Source organism: Ursus arctos, unplaced genomic scaffold (genome assembly GCF_023065955.2).
Source record: "Ursus arctos isolate Adak ecotype North America unplaced genomic scaffold, UrsArc2.0 scaffold_26, whole genome shotgun sequence".
NCBI classification, from domain to species: domain Eukaryota; kingdom Metazoa; phylum Chordata; class Mammalia; order Carnivora; family Ursidae; genus Ursus; species Ursus arctos.
Window position 1 is genome coordinate 42408283 of NW_026622941.1, and position 15553 is coordinate 42423835.

The 15553-nt window shown below is 55.5% G+C and overlaps 1 protein-coding gene across 1 annotated transcript; it reads right to left on the minus strand.

Annotated features, from left to right (window-relative positions):
* Positions 1–1530: 1530 nt before the first annotated feature.
* Positions 1531–10453, minus strand: KRT71 (keratin 71). Its single transcript, XM_026501802.3, has 9 exons — positions 9931–10453; positions 7569–7783; positions 6809–6869; positions 6207–6302; positions 5666–5830; positions 5337–5462; positions 3682–3902; positions 2997–3031; positions 1531–2300 (listed from the first exon to the last, which is right to left on the minus strand). Exons 1-9 carry the CDS (start codon positions 10375–10377, stop codon positions 2089–2091), a joined length of 1578 nt encoding a protein of 525 aa, XP_026357587.2. The 5' UTR covers positions 10378–10453; the 3' UTR covers positions 1531–2088.
* Positions 10454–15553: the final 5100 nt, after the last annotated feature.

Here is a 15553-nt window from a genome sequence, read left to right on the forward strand (position 1 = left end):
GTTTCCTGAGCGCAGGGATTGTACCTTCACTTTCTCTCTCTTCTGTATCCACTCCTCAGTGCGTCCTTTCGCTGTGAGGGGAGGAAGGCAGCCCAGAGGCGCAGACCCAAAGGCAGGATGGGGGACCCATCCAATGCTCTTACCCACCTGCCCCTCACCCTCTGTCGGTGCCCTGTAACCCCTGCCACCCTGTCCCACAGCACGTGGCCCTTTCACCTGACTCAAATCTAGGCTATTAGTGTCCTCGGTGCCCTCAGTGCCACACCCGCATGTCCCTTTCCGAGCTCGTCCTGCCATCTTAATGCCTTGGCCCCATCTCTACTCGGTCATTCCAAGACCTTGCTGCATTTACTGGAGTTTGGGTCTCTTTCTCCACTGATTACATTCTCAGCTCTGAATGCTTCCTAGAATCCCTTCCCTGACTTTCAAAAGATTCCCATGAGTGCCTGGGCCCCACCCTGGTAGACCGCCTTAACTGGTTTGGAGTACTGGCTCAGAACTCAGTATTTTTCTCAAGTTCCCAGATTATTTTTGAGCCTGTGTGAAGAACCGAGACTCATGCGACTTCCTGGCCACCGTACCTGCGAGTCATTGTCATCATTCCCTCTCCTCGGAGCCCTCTCTGATCCCCCAAGGACAAGAGGCTCTAGCTGATGGCCATCTCCTGGGTGGCAGGGGCTGGAGCCTGGCCCTGTGACTTTGGCCTAAGCCCCAGCCACTACTCTGAAGTTCTTGTCCGCCAACCCAGCCCATTCATCCCTTTCTCCAATCCCTCTATCTCCAATTCTGTAAGCTCCTCAGGCCCCCAGGGACTTCCTGGCTGAGGTCTGCTGGCTCATGCTGGTCGCTGGGAATTCTGTCTGTCTGTCTTCCTTATACCCCTCCTCACCCCAGGGCGGAGAGCTATCTGGGCTGGTGACTGAAGCTCACAGCCTGCCTTGACCCTCGACTCACTTCATCCTAGTCTAGTCTTAGGCTCCAAGAACTTGTTCTCTCTCTTAGCATCCCAGCAGGCCCAGAGTGTGGGGTCCCCATCAACACCACCCTTTCTGGGTGACACCCCCCCCAAAGCCCAGGCCTCTGAGCAATGAGGGAAGGGCTGAATAAACACAGACACCTGCCTGCCACGCCCCCAGCTTCCCTCTAGGAAAGACCCAGTTCTTAGATGGAGGCCAGGGTCCCTTCAGGAGCAGGACCATTTCTGCCAGTAGACACAGGTAATTCTTTTGTTGAAAGCCACAAACCACACTACACTCACCCCCTTCCTGTGTTCCTCCTTTGTTCTCTCCCTCCTCTTCTTCCTCCTTCCTCCCAAACTCGGCCCCATGCTTCATGTGTGCTCGGAGAGCTGTTTGTTCAGCTCTATGGAGAAAAGTCACCTAGAACATGGGCTGCACAGGCAATCCGCAGTGTGTCCGGGGTGTGTGTGTGTGTGTGTGTGTGTCTGTGTGCCTGGGTGGTGCCTGCTGGGGTTGGTACTGAACTGAGTGCGTGTACACACCTTCACCACTCAGACACCAAGCCATCAGATTGTGCTGTTTATTGAGGATGCAATGGGAGGGCCTCTAAGAAGAAAGGAGATGTGAAGGGGCCTCGTCTTCTCCGCTCCTGGATTCAGGAGAGTGAAGAGACACCTGAGCCATGAGACGGGGCCAGGGTGGGGTGGGGACTGGCCTCTCTTGCTCGTTGTGCTTCGGCCCTCCCAGCATAGGCAGTTGCTGGGACAGAGGCCCCAGCGTGAGAGGGGGGCCTCGGTCTGAGACCCAGGGAGCCGGACAGAGTGGTTAGTGACTGAGCTGGAGGCTGGGTCGAGGGCAGAAGGTGAGGAGCCTGGAGCTGAGCCCATGGCCTGCCTGGGGGACCTCAGGCAAGGAGGTGAATGCCAGGCACGTGCCAGGAGGAATTTCACCAAGTTTAGCTGTCCACACCTGTCCAGGCTCAGGAAACCACAGGCTGGGAGAAGCGGGGAGGGGTGGGGGGACAACAGCAGGGCGGGGTGGAGAGGGGACTGACAGCGGGCTGGGGGAGAACACGTGTGGGAGACAGCTGGGGCCGCAGGGGTGGCGGGAGGGCAGGGGACAGCCCTCTCTACCTGCCGGCTTTCTTGGAGGGGGCGCTCTGGCTGGAGCCCTTCCCCAGGGTATCTTTGTAGTCGCTGCTGCTGCCCCTGCCCCGGCCGTCCCCGCCGCGGACGCTGCACACGCCAGAGATGCAGTTACTGCTGCCGGCCACGTAGCCGCCGCTCACCGAGCTGGGCCGGAAGCCGTAGCCGCCGCTGCCGCTCGTGCTGCTGATGATGGCTGCGGAGGGACCGCGGGGGCGGCGCCTCAGGGGCGGGGCCAGACGAGGCCACCTCCCCCCAGCCGCTCCGCCCCCTCCCTCTCCCCCTGGAGAAAACATCCCAAAAACCGCTTCCCCCAGGTCCTGCCCAGCCAGATGGCTGATTCTTAATTCTCAGAAGCCCAACACTTTGGTCCAGGTACCAATACCCCCGCTTGTCCTTCTGGACACACACACCGCCCCCCACCCCTTCTGTTAGCCGTTTTGCTAAACTTCCCTTCCAGCCTCTCCCTCTCACTAGCTGTCCAGCAAATGGCATCTTTTGGAGCTCTGGTTTAATTCTTAGTGTCGCTGAGACTGTCAGCTTAACCTCCGAGGTCCCCATTCGCTGATTCCCTGAGCCGCCTCTAACTCCCCAGGTCAGGGCTGGTCATGACTTGCAACCCTGGGGCCCCAGGCCTCACACACACTCCTCCTCTGTTCCCCCTTCTAGCAGCCACCCCCTGGGAGCAGGGAGGCAGAATACGCAGGAAGCCGCTCTGTGCTCGGAGTCAGGAGACCTGGTTGCTGGCCATGCCTGTATTATCTGGCCGCGTGATCACAAAGTTGTTTACTCTCTGGTCCTGAGTTTGCTCAGCTCCACACATGGGATGCAACTAAGGCCCTTTCCTATCGGCAGATTCTACAGTTTCAGGTCCCAGCATCCAAGTACTTACAGATGCTGACAGGGGAGGGAAATTCTCCTGACATCCTGTAAGGGAGAGAAATAAAATAAGAGTAAGCTGTCATCCAACCCACAATCTATTAACCCCAAATCTAGTGTCCCCACTGGCGTGATGTGGGGTTCTGAACCCGATGGGCACCTATGGAAATGCTTGGGCTTTTTGGCACAGGCAACAACCCAAATCAAACAGTAGTTGGCACGAGGTACGCAGGTGGGGTGGCATGCACAGTCCCCAAGGTCAGGCCCGGGTACTGAGTCTCTCCCATCTGCTGAGAACAGTGGGCGAGCTGGGATGGTTGCCCTGGGACATCTCAGACAAGCTCACCTTGTACCTGGATGGGTAAAGAAGATGGAACAAGAAGGACTAACATAGTAAGGGGTGGTTTGGCTTTTTTCTTTTTGTTTTGTTTTGTTTTTTTTTGGTTGGGGTTGGTGGGGATAGTATGCCTAGGTATAGCCAGGAAAGTTGTAAGGCTGGAATGAGCTAATCCCCGAGGCACAGTGCCTGGCATGAGTGAGGGCTCACGCCGGGGTAGGTATTATTAATTACTGTTATTATTCCCATCAGCGCCACCCCTTCACTCCCAAGGACTCATCTTTTCTGGATGAGTATGTGCTAAGCTTTCTCTTATGTCCTTCTCAAACCCCTGGGGCTCCCCGGCTAGAGCACTCCCGACCTGCACTCCTCGCTCTCCAGCAGCTTGCGGTAGGTGGCGATCTCCATGTCCAGGGCCAGCTTCAGGCTCAGGAGCTCCTGGTACTCGCGCAGCATCCGGGCCAGCTCCTCCTTGGCCTGGTGCAGGGCGGCCTCCAGCTCATCCAGCTTGGCCTGGGCATCCTTCAGGGCATTGTCGCCCCGCTGCTCGGCATCGGCGATGGCCGTCTCCAGGTTAGAAGCCTAAACAGGGAATCTGAGAAGCTGGAAAACTGGATGGGATTAGAGTCATCCCTATCCAAATCCCACTAATGCTTGGAGACTCCTGGGTGGAGATGCCCACTTCCCCCTTTCCCACCCCCCACTCCTCTTCTAGGCTGGAGCCCCTTCTGGGGCCCGCAAGGCCTTCCTAGCTCTATCTCCACTTGCTTGTATTTAGGCACTGGTGGTGATGAAAAACAGTGCATCCTGCCTCCTGCCCTCCTGTGATCACGGCCAGTTCAGTACCATGTCAGTTCATTACAAAGACATTTACTTGGGCACCGCTATGCCAAGGATACAGAATCAGTAAGAGTAAGATTGGCTTTCTGCTCTTGAGTTGTTTAAAGTCTGGGAAGAGACATCCTTGGAATGTGGTGTTGTGGGTCCACTAGGAGTGGTCGCCCAGGTACATAGGACCACAGACAAGGGGTGCAGGGAGGGAGATTCCCCAGAACCAACTCTTATTTCCCGAGTGCTTACTGTATGCCTGGGCCTATCCTCAGCCCTAACATGCCTGTGGCATATCTTAGCTCATGCAGTGCTTACACTACCCTATGCAGAGAGGACAGCTAACTTGCCCCACATCACAGAGTCCCTAAGTGTTAAAGCCCCTTGGAAGGTGGAAAGAGCACTGAACTAAGAGCCAGAGTGGGTTCCAATCACAGCTCTGCCATGCGCCAGCTTGCCACCCACTTAACCTCTCGGAGCCTCTGTGTCCTCATCTGTAACGACGGAGAGCACTGGCCTCAGAATCTTTGAGACACGTCAGGGGGATCAAATGATAGGAGTCGCTGCTGTTGTTATTCTAAAACCTCATCCTGTCTCCCCACCTACTCAAGCTGAGACTGCAGCCGAGAGTCCCGGAAGGGGTCCAAGCAAGGCCTTAGTGAGTAGTTAAGTAGTTACGGAAGGCACTTTAATGGGTGCTCTCTGAGCCCACTTATCAGTCATTTCATCAACAAATGTTTATTAAGCTGCTATTAGGTGCCAGGCCCTGTACTAGATGCTGGGAAAAGAGTGGGGAACAGAGCAGTTGGCTCCCTGCCTTCCTCCAGTTCTGTGGAAGAAGGGACAGGCTGGTGTAGGGCAATCACCCACGTGTGACAAGGACAAGAGAAGCACAGATGCCAGGAGAGCACGTGATTAGGGCAGAGGGAATGGGGGGGGGGGGGGTCCTAGCCCATCCTGGAGAAAGAGAGAGACGGCTTCCCGCAGGAAGGGCTTCAAAGCAGAGGTTCGTGGGCTAAGTGGGAGATGAGATGCCCCAGGGATGTCTGCTCTAAGTATTTGAGGCGGTGACCTCATGGGCTCCTTTCCTCTCATAGGCAGAGATTTGAGAGGCTGATACCCTTGGCCAACTCATTCTCCCTCCAATTATGCCCTCTTGCCCCAGGCATGGGCAACCGGTCCCCTCACCTGCTTCTTCACATTCTCAATCTCTGAGCGGATTCTCTGGATAAGCCGGGTGAGCTCCGAGATCTCGTTCTTGGTATTTTTGAGGTCGTCCCCGTGCCGGCCAGCTGCCAGCTGCAGCTCCTGGAACTGGGGACCCCAAGCACAGAGCCGTGGTGAGCACGATGAGTGTGTCATAGGGCTACAGGATGTCTCGGGATTGCTGAGGTCATGGGGGAAGGGCATGTTGGACACTTAACTGGATGGACATGGCCTCTGTGCTGGGAATGATCAGGCCCAGCCCTCATGCCTGCTGGCGTTGCCCTCCCCGGTCCTGCTTCAGCCCCGCACACCTTGGTCTGGTACAGCGCCTCAGCCTCGGCCTTGCTCTTCAGGGCGATCTCCTCATACTGGGCACGGACCTCATCAATGATGCTGTCCAAGTTCAGGTCCCGGTTGTTGTCCATGGACAGGATGACGGACATATCACTGATGTGGGACTGGATCTGAGCGATCTCCTACATTGGAAACAGGGCTGGTCTCAGGACTTGACTATCAGAGGCTAACACGCCCCCACTCCTCTTCCCCCCCAAGCAAGATAAGCAAATCCAGATGACGCTAACTTAGTCTCTGGACCAAGGCTATTGCTCCCTGGGCAAAGTGAGTTCCCTCCAGGCCCCAGATAGATTCCTACCACCACAAAGCCAGGGCCTGGACCATTCCTTTTCCACCCAGAGCATGGAGATTGGGAGCCTCTCAGGGCTGAAATGGGAGATGGATGACTAACCAGGGGGTCTCCCTGAGAGCAGAGAACCTCTCCCAGCGCCCAGAACAGAGTGTTACTCACTGGCTGCCCTCAGCGGGGGGATGGGGAAGGTGGAGACACAGACTTACAGCTTCATAGAGACACTTGAAGAACTTGATCTCCTGGTCCATGGAGTCCACTTTGGCCTGGAGCTCCACTTTATTGGCATAAGCTGCATCCACATCCTGAAAGATGCCCCCGACATCCCTCGGTCACTGCCGGTGCAGCCGAGAAGCAAACACCCACCCCAGCCTGGGTGCCCTGCACACCGAAATGGCTGCCCCTTTCTGTCTGAGAAGCTCATGGGAAAGGAGAGGACGGAGCGAAAGGCCCAGCCCTGCCCCATCCTGAGACTCCGTTCCCTTAGCAGGGTTGGGGTACCCCTCTAAGGAAGGGAGCCCCAGCCAGGCTGCTGTCAGTCGTCCCTCGGATGTCTGAATCAGGCCCTACGGCCGCAGGGGAGCCCCGTGTGTCGTCCTCTGCTGTTCTCCACTGTGGACGTGAAACCCTCAGGAAGGCCATCATCCTCTCTGCCTTTTCATTCCCTTTCTGGATAGTCCACTGTGGTTTTCCTCGGCCTTCACGTCATTAGTTTGCCATCAGTGCTCTCACTGAGAGCGGAGCACACTGGTAGGCTCGGCGCTGCCTGGTCCCAGGCCAGCCCTGCACTCAAGGCCTGCCTCCCCCTCACCTTCTTGAGCAGCACAAACTCGTTCTCTGCAGCGGTGCGCCTGTTGATTTCTTCCTCGTACCTGCAAGAACGCCAGGACTCGGTCGGTGACTACGTCTCACTGAGAACCCTCTTGCACTCAAGGAAGACTCTAAGCAAGAGGCAGTGTGCCCATCTGAGGGACAGATGCTAGTGGGCCACAGACTCCTGGGCTGGTGGGGCCACCAGGCAAGGAAGGCTTCCTGGAGGAGGGGACATGGTAACGAAGTTTGGGGGGGAAAAAAAGGTGATTATTGAAGATCCAGCTACAAAAATGAGGTAGGAGCATGTGGAGCAAATGTTCTAGGGGAAATCATAGGAAGCAAGAAGCAGGCTCCTCCTTGAAAATTTGAATAAAGCCTTACAAATGAATGGGAGTGTTTCCGTAGTTCCTCCTCATAGCCATTCTGGGGGTGGATGGATTTCAGCCCCCTTTTACCAATGAGGACCCAGAAGCTCCAGGAGATGATGTGTAGCTTACCCAAGGTTTTCCTCATCCAGCCAGAGATGGTCCTTTGACCACTGTCCAGCTAACCGGACATTTGTCCTAAGTGCCAGACCAGAGGCTGGAGAAGCAGAGAGCAAGTTCCAGAGTCTTGTTGGAATAATTCTGCTTGGTATGACAAGGAACACTGCCCCTCATCTCCACAAATGTTAAGCCAGGGTGGCTGCCACTCCCACAGGAGGAGCTCAGAGGGAAAGGGGCAGCTGTCCAGCTGCAGGGACTCCCATCCCCACTCACCTCCTCTTGTAGTCCTCCACCACGTCCCGCACGCTCCTCAGCTCCGAGTCCAGCCGCACCCTGTCCCCGGACAGCGTCTCCAGCTGCTTGCGCAGGTTGCTGATGTAGCCCTCGAGGATGGGCTCCAGGTTGTTCTTACAGTTGTTCAGGTCCAACTGCTGCAGCAGCTCCCACTTGGTCTCCAGCACCTGGTTCTGCTGCTCCAGGAACCGCACCTGGGGCCCAAAGCACAGCCAGTGTTGAGCCCCCATGGAAATAGTCACACCTGTCATTCACAAGGCTCTGTGCAAACCTGCATTTTCTCCTTTACCCGCTCACAACAGCTACAGGAGGCAGGCAAGTCGTTAACCCCACTTAATGGAAAGGAAACGGAGCCATAGAGAAGTTTAGCCTCTTTCCAAGGTCCAACAGTTTGGTAAGCAAGGGAGCCCAGAAATGAACCCAGACATATGTCCCCATAACTCATGCATCCAGTTACTCAGAACCCATTATGGCCAAACCAGCTCAGGGCAGGGGCATGCCTAAAAAAATACCAGGACAGAGGCAGGCTGGGTCCATCTTTGGAAAGGTTGACCATTCTAAAGAAGGGAATCTCCTCTTCATTTCATAGCATATCGAGTTCAGTGAGGCTCAATGGGCCATGAGCTTCTGGGTGTTCTAAATTTCTGCATCAGGCCCCAACTCCATCATTGCTCGTGGTCTCTTCCCTCTGCGCTAGTTCTGCTCCTTAGAACCATCATCCGCAGAGCAAGAGTGACACGTGGGGCAAGATGGATAGACAGCGCTCCCCATGCCACTGTCGCCTCACTGGGCCAGGAAACTGACCAGAGGGAGGGGATCAACATACTCCTCCCTTGTGGGGTTGGGGGAAGGTGCACAGTTTTTAAAATACGACTTAATCCACTGAGCACAGCCACTGTCTAAATCAGGTTGTGTTCCCTACTGTCATAAGCACAGGCCCTCAGAAAACTGGCTGAGATTCGGTGTTGAGATGGGACCAGCCACCGAACTGCTCGGGCCCCCAGCAGATCATCCAGCATCGGTTTGGTTTAACCAATCCTGACTCTTCCGTGTATATCCCTCCCACTGAGCCTCAGCCACAGAGCACACCCTGCACCCAGGACACCACAATTGGCATCTGGACTGCACACTGGACAATCGGGGTCACCGACAGGATGTATCCACATTTGGGAGGAGTAAAGAGCCAAAAAGACAGTGCTGGCCCCTAGGTGAGCAGGGGATGCTCGGAGCAGGAGTCTAGAACTGGGGTGTGGGACAGAGGGACTGGTAGGCTCCAATGGCCATTGACCATTGCAACCACAGGCTTTGTCCTGCACTGACCCATCCTGGGTGCCTCATTGTCATGGAGCCAGTGTAGCCCCCCAGGCCCCAGGACAGGGTCTCACCTTCCTTCCCTCCCACCCCCGCCCCAGATGCCATACACTGGCAAGGCTTGTCCCTCCATGCTTTTGCTGACTCATAGAATGGGAGCAATAATTTCTCATCTACCGAAAGTCAGGGGCCTATCTGGCCTGGATGATGCCTTGAGGCTTCCTCCAGACCTTTGGATCCTCCCCTTCTCAACACTCCTCCCCCAGCTCTTGAAGATGAAAACGATAGTAACAATCACCAGCACCTGGGAGCACCTAGTATGTGTGGGACACTGTGCCAAGATCTTCCCGCGCATTTTCTTTTATCAACCTGACAAAACTCCCCAGACGCAGGCTATTATCTGCATTACAGAGATAAGGAAACAGAGGCACAGACAGGATAAGTAACTCCCCACACAGCTGGCTATGTGGCTGGCTTAGCGAAGACACAGCTGGAAAGTGATGGGGCCGGAGCTGAAGCCGGGTCTGACTTCAGAGCACTGCGGAGGCGTCCTCCCCCACTGCACCCTTCCGCCTCCCTTGAGAGTCCTTAGCTGACGGCAAAAAGGCCCATGGCCGAGCCATCTGGGAATGACCACACCCCGATGCTCCTGACCCATCTAGTCAAATGACTAGTGGATGAGACCTGCTCACAATGGACGGGAGGAAGACTCCGGGGTGTCTCCTCTCACTGGCTTTTTCCACGCACAGCGTGCATGGACCCCAGGCTTAGCAGTAGCACCACGCTGACCCTCGAGTAAGAAGCGGGGGTCTTTCCTTCGGAGCTCCTGCCAGTAACCCCCAGAAGCCTCTGCCAGTAGAGACAGACCTCCTTCTGTGTTCTCTTGAGAAAGACTGCAGGGAATCGTACATAAGCCACCCCGATGAAAGAAAACACCTGCTCCATCCACAGTAAGTGCCTCCTCCTAGCTAACCTGAATCCCTTCTGCGGTAACAGAAGCTCATGCTCTGAGAAGAGAAGGTGGACCCACCTTGTCGATGAAAGAGGCAAACTTGTTGTTCAGAGCCTTGATCTGCTCCCGCTCTTGGGCTCTCACTTTCTGGATCTCAGGGTCCAGCTCCACGTTGAGGGGGGCCAGGAGGCTCTCATTGACGGTGACCTGATGGATGCCTCCAGGTGGGCACACGGACGGACACACGGGCCCCAGGGCCACACTGCCGAACATGCTACCAGCAAAGCCACTGGCCCGGCCTCGACCAAACCCATAACCTCCGCTCTTGCCGCTGCCGCTGGCCACGTTGAAGGAGATATTCCGGATGCCCCCCAGGCTGTAGAGACTCCGGCTTCCGAAGCCCCCGCTGAGCCCTTTGCCCCCTGCCCGGTAAGAGGATGAGCTGCCCCCTGAGAGCACCGCCGAGCAGCCGCTGAAGCCCCCCTTGGTAGCAGCTCCCGACTTGCAGGTGAATTGGCGGTTCATGCTGGTAGTGGGGATAGAGTCAGAGGCAGGAGGGATGAAGAGCAAATCCCACACGGGCTCTGCAGGTTGCAGTGAGGACTGGCAGGCACCCTTCCTTATATGTGCTTGCCATTGGGGCTCATGGATGGGCAGTCAAGAGCTTAATTCGTGGGTTTGGCTTGCCTGGGAGCAAGAAGTCATTTTCTCTATGCTGAGCTAGAGATCAAGCTCTCCCCGCCTCTGAAACAACATGAAACCTTCAAATTGCTGGGCTTGCAAGCCTTGCTCACGTAATTTGGGTTTTATCTAATTAACCTGCTGTTATAGGGTAATTTGCCCCAGGCCCCAGCCTCTCCAGGGGGATGTCACTGGCACTTCACCATCCCTATTCTGATTAATCTTCTCCGGGTCGTGGACTTCCTCCTGGGAGCTCAGGGAGCTAGAAGGGGATGGACTTCCCTGGACAGGTAGAGTATCTGGGGGCTCCAACCATCGGTGTGTCCTCCTCCTTCCCGGAAAGAGCCCCTTCATTCAGGTCTCCTGGAGACACACCCCTGGTGGCCTCTTCCCCTACCCACAGAGGACAGCGGCTGTGTCTGCTGGGGTGTGAGGGGTGGTTGACCCTCTCCCTGGCATGGGACATGAGCACGTGGGGGGTCATAGGCTTCCGTCAGTTCTCCAAGAACTGGGATCTCCACACTTCACCTCTCTCAAATCCCACAAGGCAGGCTGGAGGCCACGCAAGGCACGATCGCTGCCTGGCCCCAGCACTGGACAGAATGAAGAAAAGGAGGACGGCATTGGGACAGGTGGCTGAAAATTCAGGGATTCAACTCAGAGGAGTCAGGGAGATGGCAGAGAGAGGCTCGCCAGGGCCTGGAGGCTTCGAGGGAAGACTCGTGGGAAGGGGTGGATGTCTGTCTGTTCATTTCCGTCTTTCTTCCGATGTGTATCTGTTAGTAAGAGCAGGAGCAAGGTGGGGACAGGAACCGTTTGTTTGTTTGTTTGTTCGGGACCATCTGTTTAGAGTTCAAATGGAGGAGCTGCTGTCCGGGTGAGACTGAACTCCTATGTCTCTCCAGACGCACGCGAGCCGGGGGTGCAGGCTGGCTGGGAGCCCCCGGGAGAGCAGGTGTCTCCACAGTGACTCTGTGGACAGCTCCCATGAGGTCTCTCTGAAGGCTGTGTCATAGGTCATCTCAGTGTTCCTTTGTAAGGACAGTCGATGGTCCCCCAGCTCAGAGGCCCCCTAGTTACTCCTCCCATCCTCCCTCCGTCCCTCCTTTTCTCCCTTCGGTAACGTCTATCGAGAGCTTCTGTGTGCCAGGTCTGGGCCCAGTATAAGGGACATGGGGGCTTATGGTCTAATGCTAAATGCTTTTCCCAGCTTTTGGAAGAAGTCCTAGCACGATGTCCCCCTTGATGGCTTTGCCGGCTGTATGCTTCTGTGACGTGCATGGCAGCTCACCCGTCCAACCCTCGACGTCCCCACAGCTGCTGCCCTGCCCCGCCCCCCCCCCCACAGCTGCCATCCTTGCAGGTCCCCGCCTCAGCCAAGGACATCTCACCCACAGTCCTCATCTCCAAATACCTCCACAATTCTGCCACACTATCCCTACCCAGCCTGAAACTCCTTTTTCTCCCCAACCCTTCTGATCCAAATCCTCCGCTCTTTCAAAATCCGGCTTCAAACCTGGGTTTAACCCCATCTCCTCCTCTGTGTGCTGGACTCCTCTGTCCATGGAGACCTGTGCTGCCACGTTCCCTAGGACCTGGCAGTCTGGGTGAGGGTCTCACGTCCCCCAGTGGACTCCTCCCTCTGTACCTTTCCTCGGGGCCCAACACCAGGCTCTGGACATCCGTCCCCAGGTGCCAGAGGACTGACAGTTGTTGGGGCAGCAACCAAACAGCAGGGAGCGTGCATCTTCAGGGAGCCCCTGGGCCCACGTCCACGTAGAATGCCACCAGGTAGGAGCCCAGACCAGGAGCTGGTTGCAGGGGTCTGAATCCCACTCCACCACCCAGCAGCACTTGACCCCTCTAAGCCTCTGTTTCCCCGACGTAAATAGGATAATAACCTCCTCGTGGGGTAGCTGGGACAGTCACATACACTAACCCATGTGAAGTGCTTGGAATGTACCTGCTGCTTCTTCAGTGTTTAACCGATGACCAAAAATAGGGAGTAAAGTAGAAGTCAGGAATCAGCGTGCACTCTCCTCTTCCGCTCTCTCTCCTTCTTCCTGTCCTCTGGGAGAGGACGTCTGGATCAGCACATCTCCATACAATGTCAGCTGCTGTTGGAGGACAAGGAGGGACTGATGTCCCAGAGATTCCAGGAATCTCTCCACTCAGACCATTACTGATCATGGAAAATTCGCCATTAGAAATAATAATAGCTACTGTCTACTTGCAAAACTCAGTAGGAAGCACTTTTCAAACATTAGACCTGTTGGGATTGATCCGTTTATCAGGTATTTACTGAGCACCTACCAGGTGCTGAGGGGAGTAATACAAAGTATCCTGTCCTCAAAGAACTTAGATTCTGGATCCGTCCAAATGCAGGCATCTTTGGAAAAGGCGTATCATCAAACTATTAACAAGTTATTAACACCTTAGCATGAATTAGTTAATCAGATACTGGCCATCGGGAATGAAACGTCCCATGTTGTTGATGAGGATGATGATAGGAGAGGAAGGAGGAGAGTTCTGGGCCACCCACAGGAAGGGTGGGCCCAGGTAGGGCTCCCGGGGCGCCTGTGTTTTTGCTGGAGGAAAAAGGGAGGGACGGGAGGAAACCAGGACAGAGCCACAGTTCAGCAGGGTTATGAAGGCCCTGCCCTAGCCTTAAGTCTCTGGGGAGACAGAGGGGTAGGAGGAAGCCAAGCCCCCTGCTTCGGGAGGTCCCTGGCTCTGGTGGGGGAGACAGGAGACAATTTCCCACATCCCATGTCCCAGCTTCATCTTCCCCTCACACGCTTCGAGGTACCGGGATCACTCGGTTTTCTAGCTGGGAATTAAATGCTGAGCCAGGCACGGACATCTCTGAGCCTCGGTTTTACTCGTCTGTGAAATGGTGGGGAAGTGTGTCAGATCAGAGAATCAACGCCCCAAGTTTCCAGGACCCTCCAGCTTTCCTTAGACACTCAAGGAAAATTTAATTTGCTTGTTAAATTAATTACATTTGTATGGCTCTTGGTTTTATAGCCAAAATGCTTTATTTAATTTACGCAAATAATTTGTAGCTTTTTTTGATGTTGTTTGTTTCTACGTTTGTGATGATCAGTTGGACACGCTTGTTGTAAGATCCCACGGCCCCAGTCGAGATCCATTGGCTCTTACTCTCGGCCTTCTGGGGTCTGACAAACCTCCAGAGATGTTCTCAGTGGGAGAGGGGCAAGAAATCTAGTAAGATCCAAGAGGATAATTGGTGGATGAGAGAAAAAGAGAAGACACAGAGGAGAGGGGATGCTGAATCCACAAGGACTGCCTGGAGGAGGGGGTTTGGGTTCTGATGCATCAAGGGAAACCTTGGGTAGACCGGCATTGGGGAACGGCAAAAGCAGCTCAGGAAGGGCATGTGTGAGGAAGGGCCCTCCAGCTGCAGCAAGCGCTAGTGAAGGGCGACCATGGGTGATGACTCCTAGAACCCGAGCTGTGTATGTGATAGGGTGAGTGATAGGGAGCCATCGAGGGCTCTTGAGCCAGGCAGAACCTGAGCAGTACACCTTGAGGAAGCAGAATGTGGCTGCTGGTGGGTAGGAGTAGCAGGGGTGGGGAGAGACTGGAGGCACTGAGAGAGGGGCAGGTGGTTCTCTGAGCAAATAATTGTCCCCAAAATTAGAGAGAATGAGCTAGGTTATTTGGATGACGTCAGTTCAGCTCCTGCCAACTCTCCTCAGCAGATGGACTCAGGAAGGGAGCTGCTGCCTGTGACCCCCCCACAGGTCCCCCTCCTCGTACCCCTCTCCCCCCTGCAGTTTCAGGCAGGTGGGGCACCGAGCCCCAAGCCAGCTGGATGGAGCGCAGTCCCTGGGGGACTTGGCTGCAATCAGAGCCACTCATCTGGGGGCAGGACAGCTGTTTAGCAGGTTTACAGCTGGCAAGGCTGGAGGTGAGCTCATCCCAGAGGAGCTGGGATATAAAGGATGGAGAAGGGCTGTCCTGCCAGACACTCAGCTCCAGTCCCACTCTGCAGTGTGGCTGCCAGAGAGGCTTCCTCCTCCCTCTGCTCTGGGGCCAGGAGCATCTCCTTTGAGCTTTGCTGGCCATCTCCTTCCTCCAGTCCCACCCTAAGCTTCTGGTGAAAGGTATGGATTCGGGAGTCCGAGAACCCAGGTCCGGGTCCTGCCAGGTGACCAGGGGCAGGTCTCCCGACTTCCTAAGCCTCTGTTTCCACATCTCTAAAAAGGGGGATGCTGATACCCACTGCACCTGCTCCCAGAGGTGGATGGGAGACACCGTGGGAATACTAATGGTGATGCTGCTGCTGGTACTGCTAACAATAGCTACCATGCACTGTGAGCTCCGCCGGGCACTGCTCGGAGCACTTCCCATGTATTAACTCATTTAGTTGCACAACAGCCGTGTGAGGCAGATACTGTTATTACCCCGTTTTACAGATGAAGATACTGAGGCACCAGGAAGTTAAGTAACTCACTGGAGGTCACACGGCTCATGAGGAGAGGAGCCAGGGCTCAATCCAGGCAGCCTGGTGGTAGTCTGCACGCTCAGCCTCTACGCCGTCCTGGCTTGCTCGTGTACAGATGTCCAGCATGGGTGCCCATCCTTTTCCAGGTGTACAGGACCAGCTCAGGCCTCCCCCATACTCCGGTTCTGAGTCCCTGCGGTCCCTGTCATCTGAACGGGATGACAAACTGCGCTCGCCAGGACTGACTTCCTCCCACTCCTCTTCCTGCCCCAGCTCTCCAGCCAGCCGCACCTGACCCCTTGCTTTCCTTCTCAGCCTTCTTTGCTCTTCTGAAGAAGGTTAAGGTAGTGTCAGGACTTGGATGAAGATGGGTGGCGGGTGCCTGTGAGGCAGTTACGTGTTTCTCACACATATCAGGCTCTTCGCTGATGTCGTGCTCTGGGCTGTTCTTCCAGCCTCCTGCCCACCACGGCAGCTTCTCCTAGCCTTTAAGACAAACCAAGACACACCTCCTCTAAGAAGCTCCTTCTCAGTTTCCACACCCTCCCT